The 13,235-nt window shown below is 42.5% G+C and overlaps 1 protein-coding gene across 1 annotated transcript in view; it reads left to right on the top strand.

Moving 5' to 3' along the window:
- The window catches only part of LOC124552658 (transcriptional activator cubitus interruptus), a 175,949-nt gene that overhangs the window by 157,931 nt on the left and 4,783 nt on the right, over positions 1-13,235 (top strand). The window contains exons 14-16 of the mRNA XM_047126983.1: positions 731-1,075; positions 10,569-11,099; positions 12,543-13,010. Of these exons, the coding sequence (XP_046982939.1) occupies positions 731-1,075; positions 10,569-11,099; positions 12,543-13,010 (1,344 nt within the window). The remainder of the gene's footprint in view (positions 1-730; positions 1,076-10,568; positions 11,100-12,542; positions 13,011-13,235) is intronic.

Below are 13,235 nucleotides of genomic sequence, written 5' to 3'. Positions count from 1 at the left end.
GTATATTGTAACTTAACACGGAAAAAGTGTATTTTCATCCAGGAGGAAGTGCATTTTTAACTGTGAAATCCAGGAAAAATCTGGGATTTTTTTTTTCCTCGTCCACTTATACACCCTGGTATTGAAGCACTTGCCTGTAAAAGTTATGTATCTGGCAGGAGATGTCCTTCAAAAAGCTTCCTTAACACGTTACTGAAGTGTGGCGTCAAAATTGTTCGCCGAGGAACTCTTATGTGTGAATAAACTGTGTTGGAGCTCCATCCTGGTGATGACAATTTCCATGTCCTTGCGCTGGGTGCCAGCTGTGTTAAGACGTGTCCAATTACGAATTTCAGTTCATGTACCCTTAAAAAAAATTTGTTGCAAAGAATCAGAATGACATTCTGGCCTATGTCCAGGGTGTATACACTCCGGAACAACCGTGAATATTTTTATCCGAGAGAAAACTGGGAAAAACACACAAATATTTTGGAATTCTGGGAATTTTAAATTTTTTTAGTCTTTTCAACTATTTCACACATATTTTCTGCATTTGCCTCAAGAAATTCAAAAGAAACAGTTGTTTCATACATTGACATAGTACATAATATGATGTATCACAAATTTCCCTAGAGACACATATTGTGTACCTCTCTATAAATTTGGAATTGCTTATTTCACCAATTCACTATCCCGATAAGCCAGTTACGAGTCGTGTCTCACTCGAACACCACTACCCGCCCCATTGCAGACGCAGAACATGTCACTGCAGCAGCAGCAGTTCCTGGCACACGCGGGTGGTGGGTGCACGCAGCCACCCACTGCGACCGCATCCGCATCCGCAGTCCCCGCCGCTCGGCCGCCCGGCTGTGGTACGGGGGCGCCACCCCAGTCCTGCACACCCGTCGGTCTGCCCCCCGAGCAGCTCCAGCGGCCACCGCCTCCCCCTTCGCGCCCGGCTTCCGCCATACTGCCGCCCATCCCTCCGCGGGAGCTGCACCCCAACCAGGAGGTGGTGCTCGACGAGGTGGCCGAGGGCGAGATGGTCGAGAACAAGCTGGTCATCCCGGACGACATGCTGCAGTACCTCAGCGAGGTAGGTGGCGCCATCTCTCAATCTATCTTCCCGTGTTTTGTCTTCTCGTCACTAAACTTCAAAATTTTGTACAAAATTTAATTCGACAGATTATTTTGTCGATATCATGTCCCAATATGTATCACCATGTACGAGTGATGAAACAGATATTGTCAGAATTGTTATAAAAACCGTACTTACTTGCATGTTTAATAAACAAGTTAGGATACTGATTTCTAAGAAATATCCTGGCTCAGAAGAAGAAGAAGACCTGCAATAAATTAATGGCGAGATTTATAAATTCTTCTTCTTCTGTAGTGGTCAATGCAAGGATTGGTTTGCAGCAGCTACAATGGCAGCTTGTCTCCATTCTGTGCGTCTTTCAGCTTTTCTCTTCATTTCTTTGTAGGTGCTACATCCCACATCTTTCACGATTTGATCCATGTACCTCAGTCGTGACTTCCTCTTTGTCTTTTTCCCTTGACATATCCCTCTGTGATTGTGTTCAGGAGCCCTCTATGTCTTAATAGGTGGCCTGTAAATTGCACTCTTCTTTTAACAATGAAACTCCAGAAACTTCTCTTCTCACCTGCTCTTTCCAGAACCACTTCATTTGCGACCTTGTCGATACATTTTATTTTGAGCATGCGTCTATAGCACCACATTTCAAAAGAATTTAGCTTCTGGTCTTCCTCTGTCCTGAGAGTCCACGTTTCACACCCATAGCATGCCACACTCCACACACATGATTTCAAAAATCTTTTCCCGATTTCAAGGCTGATGTTCTTAGCTGTTAATATGTTTTTCTTCTTGTTAAAAGCAGCCTTTGCTTGAGCAATTCTACTTCTCACTTCTGCCTTGCTCCTTCCATCCCTGGTAATATTACTGCCCAGATAAGTAAATTTATCAACTTGTTCGAGCAGTTCATTGCCTACATGAACTTGAACTTTCACTCGATCTTTTTTGTCGCATGCCATTACTTTTGTTTTTGCTTTATTAATTCTCATATTATATTCTTCCCCCATAACTTTATCCATTCTATTCACTAGGACTACAAGATCTTCTTCACTTTCAGCCAGGACAGCTATGTGATCGGCATATCTTATCGTATCTATTCGTTGGCCATGAGTTACTACACCTGTCTGTGAATTTTCCCTTACTTTTTTCAGCACCTCTTCAATGTATACGTTAAAGATAACAGGGGATAGTGCACAACCTTGTCGGACACCTTATTGCAGGTAGAACATATAAATTCACAGTCTTCCACAATCATAAATTCCAATTTACTTATAAATTCGAGTACAGTCTCACCATCATAATACGGTATGCAATACAAGAAGTATTACCGACCAGAAACTATTCCAAACTGATTCCTGCTGTCAGACTCGTGTTAACATTTATAGAGTTTTGATGTTGAACCTGTACTTTTCTCTTAATTATAACTTGTGATATTATTAAATTTTTACAATCCAAGTAATTTCACAACAGGAGTCTTATTGCAGATTATTTGATATTTTAAAGCAACATAATTACAAACACATAAAATAAGGAAAGACAACAAGTTACCTATAGAGGACTGGTGTATGGGTCACACAAACATGTAACAGGAAACAGTTAACACCAGCTTTTGAGCTCTTGGTCTTTTTCTAGTAGGGCTACTGTCACGTCTTTCAATTTAATGAGTTTCGTACTTACTAAAAGCTACAACGCTCATCTACGAGAACTTCAGCATTAATGATTGTGTTCACTTCTTCTGTAAATTCGACTTTCACAAGACTGATGTCTTTTTAGGAAAGTCCATTTCCTGAATTGTGAGCATAAACAACAGAAAAATTGTAAAGAAATAACTAAAATTGAGGAACACCAATTCAAAACTAAAATTCAGTGTAACAATTAAAAGATAAATTATGTATATGAAAATATGCATGTATTGTATTCTATATTAGTTCTGTGTGTTGTGTTCCACAACACAACATGTGAGGCTGGATGGTAAACGATTCCAAATCCAAACTGAGTTGGGGTGTTCTGGTATGATAGCCGTTCAAAGTGTGGAACTGTAGTGGTACTTCTGTCCAGTGTTCTGTTTGTTGATGCCATGTTGTTTGAGAATTTATCACTTTCTTGAAATAGTTTGAGCTTACCATTATCATAAAATGTAATGACTGTTTTCTTGTTAAATGAAAAATATATTTTTCCACAAAGTCTTTATAGAAAATAAAATCCATTTTCACCACATAAATCTCTTCCCATATTTCAACTCATTGACTTATTCAAACCTGCAAAATTTTATGGTTTATCTGTAAAATTTATGGAAATTGTGGCATTTCACAGTTTTACAGACTGACTTTGTGGACAAAAATTTGGAACATTAACATTCGATAATCACCTTACTTCCATACTGTCGATTATTTGCATGGATTGAAGACATGTCTAAGACGGTCTATAACTCATTCTTTGATATGATTGGTACTTCTAACCATGCGATGTTTGAGTTGGCATTGGAACAGAATTTAAAGCTGGGGTAACAGTTCTTTCATGTGAACCTCAGGTGTTGACAGACTCAGCTCTACAAATTCTTTGTTCCACTCCATTCGCTTATTGTGATTTAACCTATATTTTTTGACCACATGTGGACTAACTACATTCGTTTCACATGTGTGTGTGTGTGTTTTTTTCATCATGTACATATTCTTGTATGAGGTTGGTATTGTGTTCATTTAATGGTTTAAGACTTTGTGTGTTGTGACACATTTCAAATAAGTGTTTGACTGGCTTGAGTGTTTATGTTATAGTTTTATATGACGTTCAGTGATCTAGCTTCCTTTCAGTGTTTCAGTATGTATCGAGACAATTGTTCTTGGACATTTTTATACACTATATTCCTATTGTAGGATTCATGAATAAATCCAGCAAGAAACAGTACTTCCCGACATTCAAAGAATCATATTATGTTGACTTTCTATGCGGGTGTGATGTTAATATTGCACATGGTAATCATGTGAAGTGTGGTAAACAAGTAAGCTATGTTAAATTGAAGGAGGGTAACAAGAAAATCAACACTTCTTTTGCCAAGTCGGGAAACATAGATAGTGACATAATTAGGGCCGAGAGTCTGTTTACTTCCTTTCTGGTGGAACACAATATGTCCTTAAGTGTGGTTGATCATGCTTGTGCTTTATGTAGGAAGATGTTTCCCACATCAGAATTTGCAAAGAAATATAGCTGTGGCCTCACGAAAATGACATGCATTATATTTTAAAAAAAGCGTCATTTAAACTTATTAAGTGCCTTCAGAATTGATCATTTTCTTTGGCAATGATATGACTGCTCGTTTGTATCCTCTTGTTGTTACATTCTGTGATATTCCATGACAGAAAGTAGTGAGCACTGTGCTTTCCATACCAGCATTAGACGGGGACTCGACAGGGGAAACACAGCTAGCCTGATGTTATTACAGCTGAATTATCGTAACGTACCAAGTGAAAACTGTGTGGCTTCCTTCTCTGACAATGCTCCTGTCATGATAGAGCACAAATATGGGGTTTCAGCAGTTATGAAGCCAGTTCAACCAGGTATTGCCACCATAGGTTGTTTTTGCCACCTGATTTGATTAATCTAGCGGCTGAAAAAGGTTAAAGTGAATGAGATCCTTGTTGGTATATTTTATTCTTTAGAGAATAGTGTCAAAATAAAAGAACGTCTTCAGAAATTTCAGAACTTGCACAATAAAGAGGCAAAGAAAATTCTGACACATGCAGATGTTTGGGTAGACTATAGGACCAATGGGATGTGCTTCTTTCTTGCTTTTCTTTTTTCTTCAAGCAGGCAGTAATATTATGTACCCAAAACACCTGCACAAGATTGACATCTTTCAGAATACCTAGTGTTGAACAAAGTGGATCCAGAGAGTACCAGAAGAGTAGAATTCTTGATTCTGCTACTACACGTGCCCCTAGAAGAATACAATATTCTTTCAGACGTGACAGACCCATCCTAAAAAGTAAGACTTCTGCTACATGTGAGGGAAGATTGCTTATGTTAATGTCATCAAACTTGAACAAGGCCTTTTGCACCTTCCTTCATGTGACTATTCCTGTATTTGACAAATTGAATGCTGCCCTTCAGACTTCTTCCCCAGTAGTCCACTATTTATTAGATTTCTGATGTATTAGCGTAAGTTTAAGTCCAAAATTGTCAAAAACTCCTCATTGCTTGAAGTTGAGTACAACTTGATTCAAAATCAAAGAAGTGATGACGAGTTAGTTATTGGCATTCAGACTTCGAACATAGCGAATTGTTTCCAGTATACAGTTAAATATCCTTCCTTTTCATCAGTGAGAAACTACTTTTGTGCTGCCTGTGACTACGTCATCGACAAGTTTCGACTCGAAGATGATGTGTTAAAGCGTGCTTGACTTGCTGCGCTAGACAAAATTGAAGGTGAACAATGTTTTTCCATTTGTTTCTTCTTGGAAAAGTTTCCCGTCACGTTATGCAAAGAAGTGAATGAAACTACATATGAGGTGGTGAATGAGATTCAGAGGCAGTTCACAGCTCTTTGCATAGATGACACTTTAGTTGCAAATCAAGATGCTGCAACTGATTCCTGTTGGGCACAAATATCAAGAATTCATGGAGCTGATGGATTTCTGAAGTTGTTGTTGTTGTGGTCTTCAGTCCTGAGACTGGTTTGATGCAGCTCTCCATGCTACTCTATCCTGTGCAAGCTTCTTCATCTCCCAGTACCTACTGCAGCCTACATCATTCTGAATCTGCTTAGTGTATTCATCTCTTGGTCTCCTTCTACGATTTTTACCCTCCACGCTGCCCTCCAATACTAAACTGGTGATCCCTTGATGCATCAGAACATGTCCTACCAACCAATCCCTTCTTCTTGTCAGGTTGTGCCACAAACTCCCCTTCTCCCCAATTCTATTCAATACCTTCTCATTAGTTATGTGATCTACCCATCTAATCTTCAGCATTCTTCTGTAGCACCACATTTCGAAAGCTTTTATTCTCTTCTTGTCCAAACTATTTATCATCCATGTTTCACTTCCATACATGGCTACACTCCATACAAATACTTTCAGAAACGACTTCCTGACACTTAAATCTATACTCGATGTTAACAAATTTCTCTTCTTCAGAAACACTTTCCTTACCATTGCCAGTCGACATTTTATATCCTCTCTACTTGGACCATCATCAGTTATTTTGCTCCCCAAATAGCAAAACTCCTTCACTACTTTAAGTGTCTCATTTGCTAATCTAATTCCCTCAGCATCATCTGACTTAATTCGACTACATTCCATTATCCTCATTTTGCTTTTGTTGATGTTCATATTTCTTCTGGATGGATTTTAATTCCTACTCCGAATTTTTCTTTTGTTTCCTTTACTGCTTGCTCAATGTACAGATTGAATTAACCTGTCTCACTGCCTTCCCAACCACTGCTTCCCTTTCATGTCCCTCGACTCTTATAACTGCCATCTGGTTTCTGTACAAATTGTAAATAGCCTTTCGATCCCTGTATTTTACCCCTGCCACCTTCAGAATTTCAAAGAGAGTATTCCAATCAACATTGTCAAAAGCTTTCTCTAAGTCTACAAATGCTAGAAACGTAGGTTTGCCTTTCCTTCATCTAACTTCTAAGATAAGTCGTAGGGTCAGTATTGCCTCACGTGTTCCAACATTTCTACGGAATCCATACTGATCTTCCCCGAGGTCGGCTTCTACAAGTTTTTCCATTCGTCTGTAAAGAATTCGCATTTGTATTTTGCAGATGTGACTTATTAAACTGATAGTTCGGTAAATTTCACATCTGTCAACACCTGCTTTCTTTGGGATTGGAATTATTGTATTCTAAATGATTAATGGAAATCGGCTGTACTGAGCTGAGGTAAGTACTGGCCAGCCCCTCTATCTCTTTGTTAGTAATTATTATATTCTTCTTGAAGTCTGAGGGAATTTCGCCTGTCTCATACATCTTGCTCACCAGATGGTAGAGTTTTGTCAGGACTGGCTTTCCCAAGGCTGTCAGTAATCCTAATGGAATGTTGTCTTCTCCTGGGGCCTTGTTTCGACTTAGGTCTTTCAGTACTTTGTCAAACTCTTCACGCAGTATCATATCTCCCATTTCATCTTCATCTACATCCTCTTCCATTTCCATAATATTGTCCTCAAGAATATTGCTCCTGTATAAACCCTCTATATAGTCCTTCCACCTTTCTGCTTTCCCTTCTTTGCTTAGAATTACTTGCATGAATATCAAGTGCTCGAATGGAAACCCAGTTCTCTTTTCTCAAAAGGTCTCTTTAATTTTCCTGTAGGCAGTACCTATCTTACCCCTCATCAGATAAACCTCTACATCCTTACAGTTGTCCTCTAGCAATCCCTGCTTAGCCATTTTGCACTTCCTGTCGATCTCATTTTTGAGACGTTTGTATTCCTTTTTGCCTGTTTCATTTACTGCATTTTTATATTTTCTCCTTTTATCAATTAAATCCATTATTTCTTCTGTTACCCAAGGATTTCTTCCAGCCCTCGTCTTTTTACCTACTTGATCCTCTGCTGCCTTCACTACTTCATCCCTCAGAACTACCCATTCTTCTGCTACTGTATTTCTTTCCCCCATTCCTGTCAATTATTCCCTTACGCCCTCCCTGAAACTGTGTACAACCTCTGGTTTAGTCAGTTTATCCAGGTCCCATCTCCTTAAATTCCCACCTTTTTGCAGTTTCTTCAGTTTTAATCTACAGTTCATAACCAATAGATTGTGGTCAGAGTCCACATCTGCCCCTGGAAAAGTCTTACAATTTAAAACCTGGTTCCTAAATCTCTGTCTTACCATTATAATTATAATCTATATGATACCTTGTAGTTTCTCCAGGATTCTTCCATGCATACAACCTTCTTTTGTGATTCTTGAACCAAGTGTTGGCGATGATTAAGATATGCTCTGTGCAAAATTCTACCAGACGGCTTCCTCTTTCATTTCTTAGCCCCAATCCATATTCACCTGCTACGCTTCCTTCTCTTCCTTTCCCTACTGTCGAATTCCAGTCACCCATGACTATTAAATTTTCATCTCCCTTCACTACCAGAGTAATTTCTTTTATCTCATCATACATTTCATCAATTTCTTCATCATCTGCAGAGCTGGTTGGCATATAAACTTGTACTACTGTACTAGGCGTGGGCTTCATGTCTATCTTGGCCACAATAATGCATTCACTACGCTGTTTGTAGTAGCTTATCTGCACTCCTCTTTTTTTATTGATTATTAAACCTACTCCTGCATTACCCCTATTTGATTTTGTATTTATGACCTTGTATTCACCTGACCAAATGTCTTGTTCCTCCTGCCACCGAACTTCACTAATTCCAATTATATATAACTTTAACCTATCCATTTCCCTATTTAAATTTTCTAACCTACCTGCCCGATTAAGGGATCTGACATTCCACGCTCCGATCTGTAGAACACCAGTTTTCTTTCTCCTGATAACGACGTCCTCCTGAGTAGTCCCCGCCCGGAGATTCGAATGGGGGACTATTTTACCTCCGGAATATTTTACCCAAGGGGACGCCATCATCATTTAGTCATACAGTAAAGCTGCATGCCCTCGGGAAAAATTATGGCTCTAGTTTTCCCTTGCTTTCAGCCGTTCGCAGTACCACAACAGCAAGACTGTTGCCCCTGCAACTACTGAAAAGGCTGCTGCCCCTCTTCAGGAACCACACGTTTGTCTGGCCTCTCAACAGATCCCCCTCCGTTGTGGTTGCACCTACAGTACGGCCATCTGTATGGCCGAGGCACGCAAGCCTCCCCACCAACGGCAAAACCCATGGTTCATGGAGGGGGAATTTCTTAAGTATAGCCAAATTTCTAGAGCAATGCTATGTATTCTAACCATACCCCATAGCAAAGCAGAATGTGAATGTGTTCTATTTTTCTTCACAAGGCTGAAAACAGAGTTCGACTCATCTGTTTCCAGTGAATCACTATTTCTTTTTTGAAGACCAGGAGTTCTGGTCCCTGTTGTGACAAAACATTTTCTCAAGACTTTTTGCAGGAAGCCAAAAAGGCCACAACTACGACTTTAAAAGTCGAACTAGCATGTGACCAATGTTCACCGTGCCTGCTACTGTTTAACATGGATTTCTTCTTGATTGTTATGTTCACCTACAAACCATTGGCCTATGATGTAAGTAGATGTGATTTCATTGAAGTATTCTGTTTAAAGCAGAAGTGTTATTATTTTTGTCAAGCTGGTGTGCGCCAAAAATCATTAGATTTTTGGTTGCACAGAAGTTTTACTGGTAGTCCTTTTCAAAAGTTGCCAAGTATAACTAATTAAATAAATAAATAAGTAAATATGCTCGATGTACTTCATAAATATGCTAATGGTTCCTTATAAATAACAACACTCCTATCAAAGGTAAAGATTTTCTGTATTTTTATATTTAAATGTAAGGAACACAATATCCAGTCTCGTCTTAATAATTCAGCTTGGTCTGGAGATGACAGTGGCCACAATGGACTTCGTCCAACAACTAAACTAATAATGAAATTTTCACTCTACAGCGAAGTGTGCGCTGATATGAAACTTCTGGCACATTAAAACGGTGTGCCGGACCGAGACTTGAACTCGGGACCTTTGCCTTTTGCGGGCAAGTGCTCTACCAACTGAGCTACCCAAGCACGACTCACCCTCCGTCCTCACAGCTTTACTTCCGCCAGTACCTCGCCTCCTACCTTCCAAACTTCACAGAAGCTCTCTTGTGAACCTTGCAGAACTAGCACTCCTGAAAGAAAGGATATAGCAGAGACATGGCTTAGCCACTGCCTGGGGGATGTTTCCAGAATGAGATTTTCACTCTGCAGCTGCGAGGGCGGGTCGCAAGTCGTGCTAAGGTAGCTCAGTCGGTAGAGCACTTGCCCGCGAAAGGCAAAGGTCCCGAGTCTGAGTCTCGGTCCGGCACACCGTTTTAATCTGCCAGGAAGTTTCAACTAAACTAATGTTGAACAGTCTTCCTCTAAATATACTTTTTACTGTGCACTGCCATAAGTATGTGGTGGGTTGCAACGTAACCTAATTCACATTGCTGTTATTCCATCCTGGAATTCCCGTTGTTTAATTTACTCAGTTAAATTTTTCCGATATAAGTGTGATTAGCATTAAGCAGCAGAGCGATATCTTATTGTCGGTGCAGTACACGCAATACATTTATTTACCGTCTCTGTCTTATCGTTAAATTACACCTCGACTTATTCCACATCACAGAAGGTCCTTCTTCGTGACGGGGTTCACAGAACACACCGAACGGATAACTGAGTGTGTCGAAAGAGTTCGAGGGGCCGACAGCTGCCACCTCTATTTTCTTCAGAAAGTAAACTTGTCGGCTACCGGACAGTCACTAGATTTAACTTTTGAAGACGGTGACGACGGTGGCCAGAAAGGTCGCGAGTGTCAACTGCACCGCAACTTCAACCGCCGACACCTTCCAGGTGGCGGACAACTCGAAGGACGCCCAGAGCCCCCGGCTCCCCGCGGCAGCGGCAGCGCCGGCACCGGCCGCCGCCGACACCGCCGGCTACCGGCAGCAGCAGGACCCGCCGCCGCAGCTCCCGCCCCCCGCGCAGCCCTGCGGCGGCTACGTCCCGCCGTCGCCGCAGCAGGCGGGAGCCGCGGCGCCGCCGCACCACTACGGCACCTGCGGCGGACCCGCGCACCGAGTCCCTCCGGTGCAGCCGCAGCCGCAGCAGCACCAGCACCGAGGCTGCGCCGCTGCCGCGGCAGGCGTACCGTGCCACCACGCTCCCGTGTCGCCGCACCGGCAGCAGGCGCACGACTTTGCGGCCGGCGGTGCCGGCTACGGCTGCTACCGTCAGCACAAGGTGTACGGCGGGAACGGCAACTACTGCCACGGCGGCGGGGCCTACCACTGCCACGGCAGCCCGTCTCCGGCTGTCCAGGGGTACCCACAGCAGCACCAGCAACACGTGTTCCCACACCAACAGCAGCAACACCTCTACCAGGTACGTCATGGCCCACTTTCGCGTACACTATAAATTGTACCCTGAGCGAATTAAAATTTCAGTTATGTACTGTAACGATTCGTTTCGTACGCTCGTGGAACTACTCCTGTAGAACTTTGCCTAAACAAATTATTCATTTAAACACTTCCATTTAATTAATCAAACTTCCTCACAAAAATTAACTCCCTCAAAATTTACAAAGACTGTGCCAAACTAACACTCCTCTGCTATTCCCCCCATATTGACTCCGTACCGTATCTCGTGCCTCGGGTGCTCGATTATTTTTAACACGGTGCCAAAATTTGACAGTTGTTGTTGAAATTACAATTCTAGGAGATTTACAGTTAAAAATTAATCATTTTAATTCAATTGCTCTGTGGTGTACATGGTAATTTATTGCTCAAAGCAGAAAGACATCCAACTTTATATTTTAAATTTGTAAAATAGACAGTGTTAACAATGCATAGTCTTTAGGTTTTGGTTAATGAAATATTGCTTATAGTATTATAACATTATGTGATTTTGTCTGGTATATGACATCCTCACAGGTTATGTGTAAATGGAAAAAAACACTAGTATTTACATGACTGATCACTTAAATTCTTCCATATCAGATAAATAAGTATGTTGGAGACATTGGCTTCAAATTTATGAGTAAAAAACATAAATAAATAAACAAATCATTGAATATAATAGAGGGAAACATTCCACGTGGGAAAAATATATCTAAAAACAAAGCTGATGTAACTTACCAAACGAAATCGTTGGTATGTTGATAGACACACAAACACACACACACACACACACACACACAAAATTCAAGCTTTCGCAACCAATGGTTGCTTTATCAGGAAAGAGGGAAGGAGAGGGAAAGACGAAAGGATGTGGGTTTTAAGGGAGAGGGTAAGGAGTCATTCCAATCCTGGGAGCGGAAAGACTTACCTTAGGGGAAAAAAGGACAGGTATACACTCACACACACACACACATATCGATCTCAACATATACAGACACAAGCAGACATATGTAAAGGCAAAGAGTTTGGGCAGAGATGTCAGTCGAGGCATCTTTGTTTTTAGATATAAACAAATCATTGTATTAATATATGCATTGTGTGACAAAATGTGGATCAGGTCATTTAGTATGAAGGATATGGGTCACTTCAGTACAATGTCTCTCGTCCTGTGCCTAAGGATTCACACAATGTCACTCGCAAGTCACACTGCGCACTTATCGTAGAGGTATCTTTGTAACAAAATGTTTAGATTACAGGTTTTGGCTTGTAATTGCCCTCATTAGAAGCACGTTTTGTTGTCATAAGCGGTCTATACAAAAGCAAAAATTCTTCCTCTTACCGTTTCTAGTCTCAAAAGACCTGACACGGCAAAAAATAGTTGTGAGCACCGGAACGATTCCTCTCCTTAATACGACGACACTTTCTGCAGTCGCAGGTGAATCAGAGCGGGGGCGGACTCGACCAGCAGCCGCCGGCCAGCCCGGCCGCAGGCGCGGCCGCCCCCGCGGGTCCGGGCCCCGGCGCGTGGCAGCAGGGGGCGGCACAGCCCCTGCGGGTGCCGCCGACCGCCGCGGCCCCGCCCGCCTCCGGCCCCGCCCCCTGCGGCAGCTACGGAGCCGCGGGTTCCGCCTCCCAGTACCACCCCCACCCTCAGTACGGGGGAACCCACGTGCCTTGCTCGTACCGGCAGCAGTACGGTGCACCGCCACCGCCGCAGCACCACCCGCACTCCCACCAACCGCCACAGCCGCAGCCGCCGTGCTGCGGCAGCTGCAGGCAGGCCCACCACCCGCCACCGCAGCTGCTGCCGCAGGTGCAGCAGTCGTCCGACAGCTGGTCCGGCTACTCGCAGCAGGGCGCAGCCCCACTCCAGTTCCAACAGAGGAGCATCGGCCAGGTACGCTACGCTCTCCCTCCTGCTCGCAGTGTCTCCTACGGCCGTGTTGTAGGGGAGCTGAGGAATCACTGGTTTGACTTTTTAATTATTAGAACTCTGACGGTGACTGTTTGGCAAAGGAGAAGGCACCGTCAGGGAAATGCGATAGGACCATTCTCGTTCTCAGTACGGGGTGTCAGAAGGAGAGGTAGGTGATGTGAGGGATGACTGTATTAAAGATCCTGC

This window comes from Schistocerca americana, chromosome 10 (assembly GCF_021461395.2).
Source record: "Schistocerca americana isolate TAMUIC-IGC-003095 chromosome 10, iqSchAmer2.1, whole genome shotgun sequence".
NCBI lineage: Eukaryota > Metazoa > Arthropoda > Insecta > Orthoptera > Acrididae > Schistocerca > Schistocerca americana.
This window is presented reverse-complemented; position numbering and strand designations above follow the sequence as displayed.